Here is a 14307-nt window from a genome sequence, read left to right as displayed (position 1 = left end):
GTCAACATTACGATCTTGTTTGCTCAGGGGGTCCGATTTCTTGCAGGAGTTTATCCTTACACTTACAATCGCTATATAACCAGGACTGTAGTTGTAGAAGTTTGTGCTTTCTGTTGGTTTTACAACTATTTTTTCTAAACGATTCAGAACCTCGTAACCGTCGATGTAGCTGCAAAACTGAGCTCATATGGTCTTTTGTCACTCCAGGCAATGGTAACCGCAAGAGTGCTGATGAACGTGAAACTGTACATCATCGCTAAATACCAGATTGTTCGTCATGTCTTCTATCATGAAGCACTAATCAGTGGCATGGTTGCGAGATTTCACTTGGGTAGTTGCAAGGGCTCCGTTTCAACCAAAATATCACCGCCCCCTACAGATTTTCCCCTGGCGTCGGCCATGTGCGCAGTTTCAAAATCTTCATACATCATGTTCCTTAATTATCATTGATCCTACCAATTATCAATTACAGAATTAAGGGGCGTGTTCGAACAGAATTGTGCTGTGTAGAATTGAACAGTCCGCTAGTGGAATAAGCCCTAACTGAAGTGTTGACCGTTTATGAAAAAGTTAAAACAGCAGTATTGGGCTGGGTTTTTCAAGAGTAACGAGTCTGTCATTGTACAGTAGACGTGGTATTTGGGTTAGGTAGTCCTTCCGCAGCTGGAGACCGCATGGTGGCTGTCACGCACGACTGAGAAATTAGACTCTGAAGCAGGGGCGTAGCCAGGAATTGATTTTTGGGTGGGCCTCTGCAAAAGTGGGTGGCCCTGGGCTCTAACTGTCCGGCCTGCCAGCATAGGGGCACCCCTCCAATTTACAATGCAATCCTCGAGCGGTATAATCAAACAGCAGAATTAGCGGAACCTTATATATACATACCGTCTCTCTCTCACCACACAGGTTTAGCAACAATTACCTAGGCTGCCGAACGCTACTGTGTCACGGCGGACACACACAAACAGTCAGTGCCTACTTCTGTTGTGAGGTTTTGACTTTCTAGACCAGACGCAGGCGTCAGGGCTTGGAATTGAGTATGGCGATAATCTCGTCGCTGTCTCTAGAGTCGGCAAATTCCCGTTCAAATGACAGCTAGTTTGCAAAGGTCTCTCATATGAGGACTTTGTCTTTAGCTAAAGAAAAGCTGCATGAGCTAATTTTCACTTGTTGCTTGGTTCCTGTGCCTGCTTTTAGATTGTTGAGTAGTTTTACGAGTTACTCTGAAGTTAATATTTTACTGCAAAACACTATGAGGACAACAAAACGCAAGATTCAAATTCCGCCTGAAATATTGTATTTAAAATAGCTTCGTGAAGGTGCCCCCCCCATACAGACGGCACAAACGCTTAAACCCACCTTATTCGTTAGTGTTACGTTTGTGCCGGTTTGTGCCGTTGAAAGTAGCGTTTGTGCTGCTTTCGTTCCCGAGGTATAGCGCCTTGTTCGTCCTGTGATCGCGTGACCATGCACGATGACTTTGACCTCCAGTGACTCCGTCTGCCGAGTTCAAGCGCTCTGATAGAGTTTAGCTCGTACCCTTAACATTCAATATCCATAAACATATAAGTCTCCTTAGATGTGAATAATACGAAGACATGACGCATGCCAACAAGTAACCATCTATGACATAAACCTGTGGTTGTAATGTACGTAAAATCACCGTGATTGCAAGATCTATGGTTTTTATTTTGTAAGGCACATTTTCCTTTTCTTTCCCTATCGTGACACACTGTTGCCAAACGCGTAACTGTGTTTGATACCATCGTGACAAGACCTCCGCAGCACGTCATGATAGGGACCCCATATATATCGCATATATATCGCGGCGCGGCAGTGTATATCACGGCTGGCGCCTTGCTTCCATGCCACCCTGGCACCGCTGTCACAACAAAGGTCTCATATCAGGACATGATATACCCAGATAGGACGTGTCGCGAGATATAATGATCATAGACTTTACATTTCTATTCATTTTTGAAGTACAAAGCAGAAGGTGTTTCCCCCTACCTTAAATATACGATTAAAATTGTCCCAATATCATGTATTCATTACAGAAAGCAGCATCGACAGTTATATCGCAAATAAAAAAAAAATATTTATTTAGAAGAGTACGTGACATTGTGAATCAATAAAGAAGTTAAAAAATAAGCCGATGTAGTTATTTTGTAAATAAGTAAAGCATTTTAAAAATAGATTCTCATTGACAGTAAACAAGCGATCCACCTGGCGCTGCTAGCTCGAACAGACCCGTATTTGGCTAAATCCCCGAACAGCTCGGGCCGCGATTGGATGAAGAGTCAGAATTCTGACACTCTGATTGGGTAAAGAGTCACAGCGGAAGTTCCGAGAACATGTAGAGACATGGGCGATGGATGTTCTTCTTGGTAAAAATACTGTAGCCCCGGTTAATCGTGTGTGCTGTATGAGCACGCTGGATATACAGTAGCACATCCATTGGTTTCCAATTACTAATCAATCAAGAGAAGTCGCACTGAGGTAAAAACTGAATAGCAGACAACGAATGTCATGGCATCCGCAGCGCGTTCACGACTCCGATAGCAGGTCACGATAAGAGTGACATCGCGATACCCATTGCGACTGGCGTATCACTGTCATGGCGCCACTGTTGCCACATTAAGTCCATATATCGCGATATAACATACCGCGACAAAACGACCCCGCCCCCATGTCGCGACATGAAGCCCGCATATCGCGATATGATATACCCCGGCAAAAATGCGCAGCCGCCATATCACGACATGAAGCCTGCATGACATACCCTGGCAAAAATGCCCCGCCCCCATGTCGCGACATGAAGCCCGCATATCGCGATATGACATACCCCGGCGAAAATGCCCCGCCCTCATGTCGCGACATGAAGCCCGCATATCGCGATATGACATACCCCGGCAAAAATGCCACGCCCTCATGTCGCGACATGAAGCCTGCATATCGCGATATGACATACCCCGGCAAAAATACCCCCCCCCATGTCGCGACATGGAGTTCATATATGGTGATATGTAAAAAAATTATTATTATTATTATCATTATTATTAAAAAACCTGCCATGCCCATGTTGTGACATGAAGCCCATATATCGCGATATGACATACCGTGACAAAATGCACCACCCCCATGTCGCGACATGGAGTCCATATGTTGCGATGGGATATACCCTGACAGGATTGCTGACCCCCTGTCTATATCGCGACATATCTTATCTGGGTATATCATGTCCTGATATGAGACCTTTGTTGCGACAGCGGTGCCAGGGTGGCATGGAAGCAAGGCACCAGTCGTGATATACACTGCCGTGCCGCGATATACATGCGATATACATGGGGTCCCTATCATGACGTGCTGCGGAGGTCTTGTCGCGATGGTATCAAACACAGTTACGCGTTTGGCAACAGTGTGTCACGATAGGAAAAGAAAAGGAAAATGTGCCTTACAAAATAAAAACCATAGATCTTGCAATCACGGTGATTTTACGTACATTACAACCACAGGTTTATGTCATAGATGGTTACTTGTTGGCATGCGTCATGTCTTCGTATTATTCACATCTAAGGAGACTTATATGTTTATGGATATTGATTGTTATTAAAATGTTAAGGGTACTAGCAAAACTGTAAAAGAGCGCTTGAACTCGGCAAACGGGGTCACTGGAGGTCAAAGTCACCGTGCATGGTCACGTGATCACCGGAAACCCAAGGCGCTATATGTCGGGAACGAAAGCAGGAAACGTAGCACTAACGAATGAGACCGGTTTGGTTTCCATACGACATTGAAGGGGTGCTGAGTGACGTCACGACCCCCAAACAAACAAGGTGCTATATCTCGGAAACAAAAGCAGCACAAACGCTACTTTTAACGCCACAAACGTAGCACTAACGAATGAGGTGGGTTTCATCATTTCTGCTGTCTCTAGGGGGGGCAACTTCCCGGAGCTTTTACCTTGTCTTTAAATATTGAGCGGACTTGAGCATAACATACCAGAAGAACGTGCACACACGTTTCAGAGGTTGGAGTAAATGCATCCGAGGGTAATATCGAGCGAGGAGCCATGAGAAGAAAAACTGCGAAGCTATTAAAATATTAAGTTCTGAAGATCTTGTTTGATCCTTCATGATGCTTTTAAACTTGTATGAAACCCACATTAGTATTCTATTTTCGATGCCAAAAGACAGCTAATTTGGATATTCGTGACTTCCCACAAGACTTAACACCGAATTGTTATAGTCGCATTACAGTGCTAACCAATTAATCGTACCTTTAATTGCAAGAAAGGTCTGCTAATAAAAGCGTCAAATACATACTTTATATGTATTTTAGCTATGTAAACGTCGTTCACGTAAAAATACTGCAGGGCATTTAGAGGTGATCCGAATAGTTATCTGTAAAATGCACAATCGCATCCATCCGTCAATATTTTCTTAATGTTAGGCATTCATTCCAAAACTTATCATTTGTTTACAGGAGAAATTTTAAAACCTCTCCGTGCTTAACTCCTACAGGTCGAGCATGTATCGAGCTGCTACAAGCAAACGCGTGCTCTTGCGTTCCAGAAACACTTGTATTCGGGAAGCCAGGCTGTTCTCCCTAAAACCCAAGATGCCTGTAGCATCTCATGTGTCTTTATTTGTTTCGGGACTGGTCTGGTCATCTACAGGCGGCTTTTTGAAAAACCTAAATATATGCATTTGTTTTGCCATGTTGGCTAATAAATAGAAACCTAGCGCTAGATAGTCTGGTCGTCTGACGACAGCGATAGACAATTAGGTTACGGCTACACATGCACCGCCGCACTACATTTACATAATTTTCTTATTGGTCACAAAAGATAAAGCGAGCCAATAGCAAATCACATACGATGAAAAAAAATCAAACACGTAACATTAAAAAGCAAATCATGGAACACAAACAAGGGGGTGGGGGGGGATCTTAAATTACTTTGGACTGATTGGGTAGGGCTAGGATCATTCAAGCCCACCCGTGGCTACGCCCCTGCCCCGAAGTCGCTGACTCAGGTGCGTGCTTAGCGGTGGTTCAGATAATTCGGTTTCGGTTCGCTAAGTGGCGCCGCGGTGTTTTTAATTTCAGGAACAGCTGCGCAACGAGGCTGAGAAAATACCGGTAAATGGGATACTGGGTTTGTGGTGAAGGAGCTCTGCACTTACACTCTCTCAGAACCGACTTCTTATACAATGACACAAACAGATCCCTACCCAAACCAAAGGGTTTGTAAAATTGTGATTACCAGTTGGTTAAAATTGACAGCGGAATTCGCTGTGTTCCCATGACAATTGTTTATAATCAATTGGCTACCAATCTTAATATGACAAAAAAATACGTCAAATGCAGATATACCAAGTTTAGTGTTAAAACACGTTGGGAAAAAAACATTTTTGGAACTGAGGATAAAATCATCTTTATACAGCGCCTTTAAAAGTAGCTTTATAGTGACAAAGGAGACAAAATTATCACAAATAAAAACAAAGGATTGGAATGTAGTAGATACAAGGAACAGGCAGACACCAATAAAATAAACTATTTCTGAAGGCTGAAAAAAACTTTTATGATCTTATGTTCAAAACCATACACTTCAAACAGTTTCACAGGAAAAGCGTTTTTTTTTTCAGATACAAATATGATACAAAAAAAACTAAGCAATCACCGCGTCTCATTCGTTTAATTTTGTAGACGCTGCTTAAGATAAAGCAGTTACACGTTCGATTGACTTTCATGTGCAGATTTGTATCCTGAAGAAATGCAGACAGATTCTGTTGTCCATTTGCAAACTCATAATGTTTTTAATGATCCTAGCTGATCGTTACGAATAGTGTGCACCTTTATTAAAGTTGAATTCTGGCTCAATGAAGTACTGCTTTTGTGAAACAGAGGCTATCCATCTTTAGCTTGCTGCTTTTAAATTGATAAGGAATTGCATGGGTTTAACGGATTGTTGTACCCTTCCTATACATATATAAACGCAAAGTAAGGTACGCTTTTAAGTATCATTGTAGGAAGGTGCACTTTTTATTTTAAAAAACAATGTAAAATCGCAATGTCTCGCATACCGCAGTCGTCTTTGCTTTAATTTTTAAGTTCAAGGAGCATTGCATGGTTCTGCAACTGACGCCATTACAGCTCTGGCGCTGGAGTGTCACGAAGTCTTGCTAAGGCGCCGTGTGAGCCACAATGGCGAAACAACGGTCGCAGTTTCCTAGCCGGCACCAGCTTCTGTGAACCGGTGTTAACAGCCCCAGCGCCTCCCATACTCCCCGCCCGCGCGACGCGACTCGACTCGAGTCTCTCTTCCAGCCCTCCTCGCGCGCCGCCCGCAGCCGGTTGGTGTTGCGTAGCTGCGCGTCGGAGGAAAGGCAAAGTCAAGGCTGCAGTGACGACAGCAGTAATTATTAAAAAAAAAGACCAAAAATCACACAAGTGCATTTACATCCTTCCACAATTACAAGAACGTATGCGCTTTTGCGGTAGTAGAGCCGGACCGCCTCTCCTGCCCGCAGAGAAGAGGTGTCAGTTCCGAAGGCAGTAATCTGAGCCTCAGCAGAGACAGACCTGGCGCTACTCTTCACTGTAGTACAGTAGTAAGATCCAACTAGCGTACAATGTCGGACTCCGCGGGCGACGGGAAGTTGGAGATGAAGCAGGCCAGCAAAGAAGTGAAAGAGAGCGAGAATGTGGCGGAGAAATACTCGGCGATGACCGTGGGCAAGACCAGCGACATGGGCGACCTGTCCTCCGCCTTCAGCGCCGTCACCTCGCACAAACCTGTCAAAAAGGTGAGACCCGTCTGTGCTCCGTGTTCCCCCCGGGAGTGGGGGCTGGATTAAAAACGGGGTTCACGCATGTAGCTGCAGCTGTAGTTGCAGCCGGTGACGCCGGAGTTGTGAGCCCGCAGTCCCGGACAAACGCGTGCGGTCTGTCTGTCCTGTGCGACTCGGCTGGATCTCTGTTGCTCTTGTTAATGACATCAAAGACGAGGACCTAACTCGACATGTTTTATTTATTTTGTAGTGTTACAACAGCCACAGTAGAAGGCACCGTTCTGCCAGTAATAAGGATAAGCACTTTTGTGTGAGCCAGAGTACATGCGTCGTGTAGTATCATGATAACAGGTAAAGCGCATTGATTAGTTGAGATCGCGAAGTCAGCCCGCAGTGTCATTTCTATCGATTGCTGTAGTTCACCCGGCGGTGGGTTTCGCGATTAGTCGTTTCTTTAGCCTTGCCTGCTTAGTACCCAGTGAAAGGGAAACATGTTCTTTATTTACGTACTTAAATTGGTTGCCTGTAGATGACAGATGAATTTGACAGGAAATAATTCGCGGGCCTCTTCCTATATATGGCGTATAACCGCTAGAGACATTGACATTACTGTTTTGAAACGTGTTGGCCGGGCTGTGCCGAGAAAGGAGTTCGTTGGCTGAATTAGTTCTTTAAGAATCTCAGTAGGGATCATACCTAATTGTGTGGCATTACCAGCTGACATTTCAGAATTTAAGAGGTTCACACGTTCTTAATACCCCCCCCCCCCCCAAAAAAAAAAAAAAACGCAGCGAAAAACACTCAGTAAGATGTAATTATACAAAGTGTAGTGTATAGTTTTTGGTCTTCTATTCTGCTGGTAGGCAGCTTTCTTTGAAGGTGGTACTATGACATGCCTCTGTAACACTCTCGGGTGTGTAATTAAACTCAGTTAAAGTGCTTGTAATCAGACAGGCCAAATTAGGGCTTGCCACAGATGCACACTTCATGCCCACGTTTTCAGTGTGAACCTGTTTCCGTCAAGAACAATTACACAGGGTGGTTATTTAGCCCCAGGCCTGTTCACACGCATCTGCATCTATTTCAGAATTGATTCTTTGTAATGCCACTGACATGGATCTCCTGCCGAGCACCTGCGGTATGTGAAATACATGAGGCAGTGTTGTCGTCCGGACTGGTCTGAGGATCTCTGGATGGGAATTGCCCAGTGCTGTGGATGGTTGGAAGGGCGTCAGTTCTCTCGCCAGCGCTGTGTGTGGCCTGTGAGCCGCAGTGCCACGATCTGCAGGAGCCCCGGTGGTTTCTGTGCGTGCCCTGTCTGCAACGGGGCCAGGCCTGCTTTAGTCACTGGTTCCTTGTATCATTGTTTGGAAGAACAATGATGTAACGTCATGGCAGGCGAAACCACAAATTGAATAGCTTACTTTTTGTGAATAAAGTTCTTTAATTACTGTTTTTGATCATTGGATTTGGTCAACGTAATAAAAGAGTCTTGTGGCGGGTGTGTTGCGTGTCTCAACAGAGACCGGCGCGGTCTGGGTGGCATGAAGGCAGGCTGCGATTTTCTGCCCTGTCACGGGGCATTGAAACGAGCCCTCCTGTGGGCCGTGTGCTGGGCTGTGCCCTGCAGAGCCTTGCGGAAGTCTGCTGCCGTCACGCTGTCCGGAGTGTTGAGTTTGTTGGGTGAAGAGGGTGAGGTCTGTGGCGCTGCTTGTGTGTTCGTGTGTGTGTGGTTCCAAAGGTCAAGGGTATGTGCTGAACGCTCACGGTGTTTCCTTTGGATTTAAACGGCCCGCAGGGAGTTTGACTGCTCCTCCAGCGAGTTGAGAGTGTCAGAATCATTGTGCATTCTAGCTGTGACTGGATGTGACTTTTAAATGTTTCGGCACGTCTTTCTTGAGGAGTGGGGAGATTGCTAGCTGTGGCTTCGCTCTTCATTGATCCGCCTGTAGGCCTCGTGTTTGTACAGTGTTGAACGCAGGAGCTGGTGTGCAGTTTCACTGGTAGCTGAGACAGAAAGTCCAAGAGGACAGAGTTAATGAGCTTCCCCCATCGCTTTGTCTAAATAAACAAGCACCCGGGAGAGCCCGGCGAGGAAGTGACATGGTGACGTGGTGGTTAGCCCCAGCAGATCCACAGACCCCTGAGCTGGCTTACAGAGTGGAGACCCTTCTATGTGGAGTTTGCATGTTGCACTTATGCATGTCGCATAAGTGGCTTGCATGGGTTTTCACCTGTTTCCTCCCACTTTACAAAAGCATGCTATCCAGCTTAATTATGGTCTCTAAGGTGTGTGTGTATGTGCGGTGTGTGCGTGCATGCCCACTGGTGGATCTGCATCCAGTCCAGGGTTGTGCCTTGTTGTGCCAGGGACAGACTCCAGTTTGCCCCCATCCTTAACGTGAATAAGCGACTTGCTCATTCTGGCTAGAGGGAGGTGTGTGAGCTCAGGTGTGTTACTGCAGCCTCACCCAGAGTGGTGCCTGGGCTTATCCAAGCAGCGAGTGCTTTGCGGACACGGCCTTGTGTGGTTCCATTGTCTAGCCTCAGCTTTGTTCCCCCGTCTCATCCGCTGGGAAACCATCCACCTCTGCGCTGGGTGCTCCCGCACAAAGAGCGGCATTGTGCCGTCTCTCCCCTGGCTCGCTCGCCCCAGCTCGCTGTCTCAAAGCGGAGCCAGTGTGTTGCAATTCTCCTAACTCCACTGTCCGTGGGCTGGGTGGCGAGGGCAGGTGAGAGGTCCTCACGATCAGGCTTGCCAAGTCGTTTGGTCCAGGAGACCCTCTTACAGCCTTTACTTGTCAAAGGCGTGCTGAGAAGAGTTGTGTTCCTTTTACTGCTCTGATCACAATGGCACAGGCTCTGGTACTGGTCTGTGGGTGACCACATGTGTGCTGCTCTGTATGTCTGTGTGTGATTCAGCATGTGTGCAGCTCTCTGTGTGTCTGCGTGTGTGCAGCTCTGTGTGTGTGTCTGCATGTGTGCAGCTCTCTGTGTGTGTGTCTTTATGTGTGTGTCTGTTTCCAATCCCACGGCTGGCAGAGGAATTCTACTCCGTTGGGCCCCTGAGCAAGGCCCTTAACCCCACCTGCTCCAGGTGCGCCATATAAATGGCTGACCCTGCACTCTGACCCCAGGCTTCTAACTGTCTGTGTACCTGTGTGTTTGATGGATAGCAAGCAAAAAGACAAATTCCTAATGCAAGAAATTGTATTTGGCTATCTGATCTTATGTGTGCTGCTTTCTGTGTGTCTGTGTGTATCTGCATGTGTGCTGGTTTCTGTGGGTCTGTGTGTGTGTCATCAATCTCAAGGACACAGGGAATGACGCAGGACTCCACTTACAGCTGTAGTTCTCAGGGACATTGTAAAGTCAGGAGTTCACAACTGTGGGCTCCTCGGAGACTTTCAGGTGCAACTTCCCAAAACACGGTGATAAGTTTCATGCCACACACCTCTAGTTTGTTGAGCCGCACCTCTGTTTAGAATATTTTAAGCTAATTTAATTTTGCATCTACGTTTCTCTTTTAAGCTCTTTTTTCAAGAAGCTCACTGCTGCCATTAGGAATTAACACATTCAATATGGAATGTGAGAACGATTGTGGATGTGTTTTCCCTAAACTGACTCGGGTCTTGGCAGCTGGAGCTCCTCGGTGCAGGCAGTCCCAGGCCTGGCACACAGCAGAAGAGAGACACAAAAATTCAGCAATCATTCCTAGGTCCAACCCCTACAGAGCGGGGAAGAGCGCCATTTTTTTGTTTCGTCTGTTTTTAACCTGCTTCTGCTCTGAATCCATACTCGTTTTGCTCAAAGTAGCTCTGGCACCAGCCAGGCAAAGCTGCATTTTGCAGTTAAGAAAGAAAGCGAAAATCTGAGCCTTTTTGATGGTTTTTGAGAGACGGACAAGTGTCTTGTTACAGCAAGCTTGAAAGAGACAGTGTAGAGTGTTGGATGTCAGCAGCTGCAGAGTAGCACATAATTGAATATTCATGCCTCTGGTGCCTTACCGGGGACAGATTAATTACCCCATTTACCAGTGTTACTAAATTAGGAAATTTATATCATGTAGAGAGTTTTTTATTTTAAAATATGGATTTCACTGATCAAAGTGGATGTGTTTTTTGTGAACGGTTCTCTTCTCATTAGGAAATGGACATGTTGATGTGCAGCTCATTTCCTCCTGCCTCCTGAATAGGAAGGGGGTCTCTCTCTCGCTCTCTGGCCTGAGCTGGGGAAGGGGGTCTCTGTCTCGCTCTCTGGCCTGAGCTGGGGAAGGGGGTCTCTGTCTCACTCTCTGGCCTGAGCTGGGGAAGGGGGTCTCTGTCTCGCTCTCTGGCCTGAGCTGGGGAAGGGAGTCTCCGTCTCGCTCTCTGGCCTGAGCTGGGGAAGGGGGTCTCTGTCTCGCTCTCTGGCCTGAGCTGGGGAAGGGGGTCTCTGTCTCGCTCTCTGGCCTGAGCTGGGGAAGGGGGTCTCTGTCTCGCTCTCTGGCCTGAGCTGGGGAAGGGAGTCTCCGTCTCGCTCTCTGGCCTGAGCTGGGGAAGGGGGTCTCTGTCTCGCTTTCTGGCCTGAGCTGGGGAAGGGGGTCTCTGTCTCGCTCTCTGGCCTGAGCTGGGGAACGGGGTCTCGCTCTCTGATAGGGATTGGAAAGCGGTGAATGTCCCCCTATTTCTGAGCTGGCGGACCCTCCTCGTGGCACAGGCCTGACTGTAGGGAAGAAGCTCAATGCTCCTGTGCCCAGGGTGATTGATAGGAGTGTCACCAGTTTGAGCAGAAACAGGCTGCTCGGGGTTCACCATGACCTGTGTGTCTGCGTGTGGGTCTTTTCTTCAGGATGTTTTTAGTTACATCTCTCATGGCTTCCAGGTGCTTGAATTGACATCACCTGGTACATGCCACATTTATTATTGATTACCAATACTTCTTAAAGCTTTTGAATACCACTAAAAAGTTTTATACCAACTAGCTGAACTAGCTGCATTTTATACCGTATATTGGTGAATGATGAGACTATTCCTCAGTGATGAAAAAGTTATTATTTTCTTGAGAATTATAAAAGAAAGGCTACAAAAGTCAATAGATCCATAGGATGTTAGTAGAAAAACTTCATGTTCAGTAAGTCTCATCCAGCAGTTTCTTCAACGTTTCCTGGAAATTGTCTAGGTAATGTTCCCCCCAAAAAAGAAACTCTTTCCCCACGTTCAGTGCTGAGCGTGTGGAAGTGTTTTTGAGAGTCTGTGGGCTGGAGAAGAGCAAAATCATTCCTCTTAAGCTCTATAAAGAGCAGGTGACAGATGAGTGCGTTATGCAAGCCGCTTATGGTAAAATATTATTCCACATAAAGTAATCACACCACCACTGAAATTAGGAAAATTAATTCATTATCGTGTCTGAAATAAAGATGCAGTTGGAGGTGACCTTGTGAGGGATGTAGGCGTAGTGTTCACAAGCTTTCCCACGCATGTAGTAGTGACATCATCGTAGTCTTGTGTAATAACAGCTGGGGATTTCAGTTTTTGGCCCTATTATTTTTTATACAGTGATCTAATTTCTGATGATTGCTGTCCCCTTTTTCATATTGTTTTGTTGTTGCAAACAAACACTGAACTGCATGGAGCACAGCTGACAGCAAGTGGACGGGCCTTTTCAAAGTCCCTTTCCCTCTGTTTGCCATTGTCTTTGTGAGGTTTGGTGGTCCTGGGAGTTATAGCCAGATGCTCTCTGGCTCTCTGGGGGAGTGGTCTCTCAAAGGCATCAGGTCAGTGGGAACGCAGTCCCGTAGGCCTCTCGTTCGTAACTCTTCTCGTCTTCTGCTGTTGGGCTGATGTCCCTGACACTTTCTGTCCTGGTCTGAGGAGGGAGCACGCAGTGTTAATCTGTTGTGAATTATGGACGAGTCGGTTCACGCTAGGTTTATTTTTGGGGTGGGAAGCAGGGGATTTATCCTGCCTCCCAGTGTTCTGCTCCACAGGTCCCTCACTGAAGCCTGCAGGAGAGGTGCACTGTGCTTTTAGGATTCTGATAGGTGCTTTGGGATTCTGCTCTTCTCCTGGCTGTCCTTACAGGAAGGCAGCACAGACCCATTAGGGTAAAGTCCACATGAGGAGCAGTTAGCAAGCACATGAACTAGCTGGACAGAAAGACCTCCTCTCCTCTGCAGCTGTACTCACGTTCTGATGAATTTCTGCCAGGCGCCAGGAGCGGTAACGTTCATCTTCGGTAATGCAAAATCTTTCTCTGCAGGTGAATGGTGAAAAGTTGAATTATGTAAAGATGTACAGACGTTTGCTTTTCAGCATTGCCAGTCATTATGTAATCCTTGTGAATTTTTGTACATTTTAATAAATATCACCTGTCTCATGTTGACTTGTTTAACACTGTTTGCGAGGCGGCGATGTGTTGTGGGAGGAATGGGCAATCCCTGTGTGGATTCTGAGTGCTAGGAGGTTCCTAGCATAGAAGTGTGTTCTATCCCCAATGGTGCACTCTACAGTCTTACATAACGGTGCCTAAAGCATAGTATTGTGTCAAACACACTGCAATGCTTCATGTTACAGGGAGGCAGTTAGTGTTCTGAAGTTGTGCCTATTACAATATGATCTCATTATGTTTTGCTCTTCTGTTTCGCCTCTATAGAAAAGAGCAGCGATTTGCAGACGTTGTTGACTGTTCATTCTACAGGTTTTCATGTCTGATGAAGAAACACACAAAAAAATGTCATTAATTAGCATCAGTACACAAATCCATCAATTACAAGCACGTTGACTTTTCAGGCCTTTTGATTTTCTCCAGCTTCTGATTTATTGTTTGAACACTATATATACAATGGTATGCCTTATATTCTCAATACATATCTGATTATGCAAGAAAGCATTACTGTGCTTTTTATGAAACTGCTAGTTTATGTAAATGGTTAATGTAAAATACAGCTGAACATTTTCTGCAGTATTTTACATTATTAGGGACAGCAAAATAGTTTCTAATCCTGATTTCTTCAGATTCACTTGAATCCTCCACCAGCCATGTAGTAGCAGAGTGGCTGTGGACAGGGTGAAGCAGCAATGTGTGCCCAGCTCTTGGGCCTTCCAGTATGTATGAAGGTGACTTGAGAGAACTGGAGCACCCAGAGACAAGCCTTACAAACCCATGGAAAACATGCCGACTCCACAGAGACTGACACCCAAGGCCAGAATCTCACCCAGAGGTGGAGAGCTGTGAGGCGAGGGTGCTGCCAACACCTTACCTCCCTTGTTTGGTCTTTGCTCAGCTCCTCTCCTCGCCAAGGAGAATCTTGGTCTGAAGATGTGCGACGCTTATTGCCACGATGTTATCCTCAGCCTGCGCTTTGCTCTGGCCTGCTCTCCAGGGAGGTGTCCACCTGCCTGAATGTGATCACAGATGCGTACAGTTGATGTAATCCTGGTGGGGGCAGGGGGGCAGCGACAGTGAGGCCTAGCTTTTAAAACCCGCGACATTAACATCTGCTCTGTTCTAGGACAGGAGTGGAATCTGATACTGG

The 14307-nt window shown here is 46.3% G+C and overlaps 1 protein-coding gene across 2 annotated transcripts in view; it reads left to right on the top strand.

Moving 5' to 3' along the window:
• The first annotated feature begins 5833 nt into the window (after nucleotides 1-5833).
• ahcyl1 (adenosylhomocysteinase-like 1) overlaps nucleotides 5834-14307 on the top strand; it is a 39693-nt gene continuing 31219 nt past the window's right edge. The window contains exon 1 of one of the 2 annotated variants that reach the window (XM_015342555.2): nucleotides 5834-6806. In XM_015342555.2, coding sequence (XP_015198041.1) covers nucleotides 6633-6806 — 174 coding nt within the window. In that variant the 5' untranslated portion in view covers nucleotides 5834-6632. The remainder of the gene's footprint in view (nucleotides 6807-14307) is intronic. The other variant, XM_006628569.3, reaches the window with a different exon arrangement.

The sequence above is a fragment of the Lepisosteus oculatus genome, chromosome 5, assembly GCF_040954835.1.
Source record: "Lepisosteus oculatus isolate fLepOcu1 chromosome 5, fLepOcu1.hap2, whole genome shotgun sequence".
NCBI lineage: Eukaryota > Metazoa > Chordata > Actinopteri > Semionotiformes > Lepisosteidae > Lepisosteus > Lepisosteus oculatus.
This window is presented reverse-complemented; position numbering and strand designations above follow the sequence as displayed.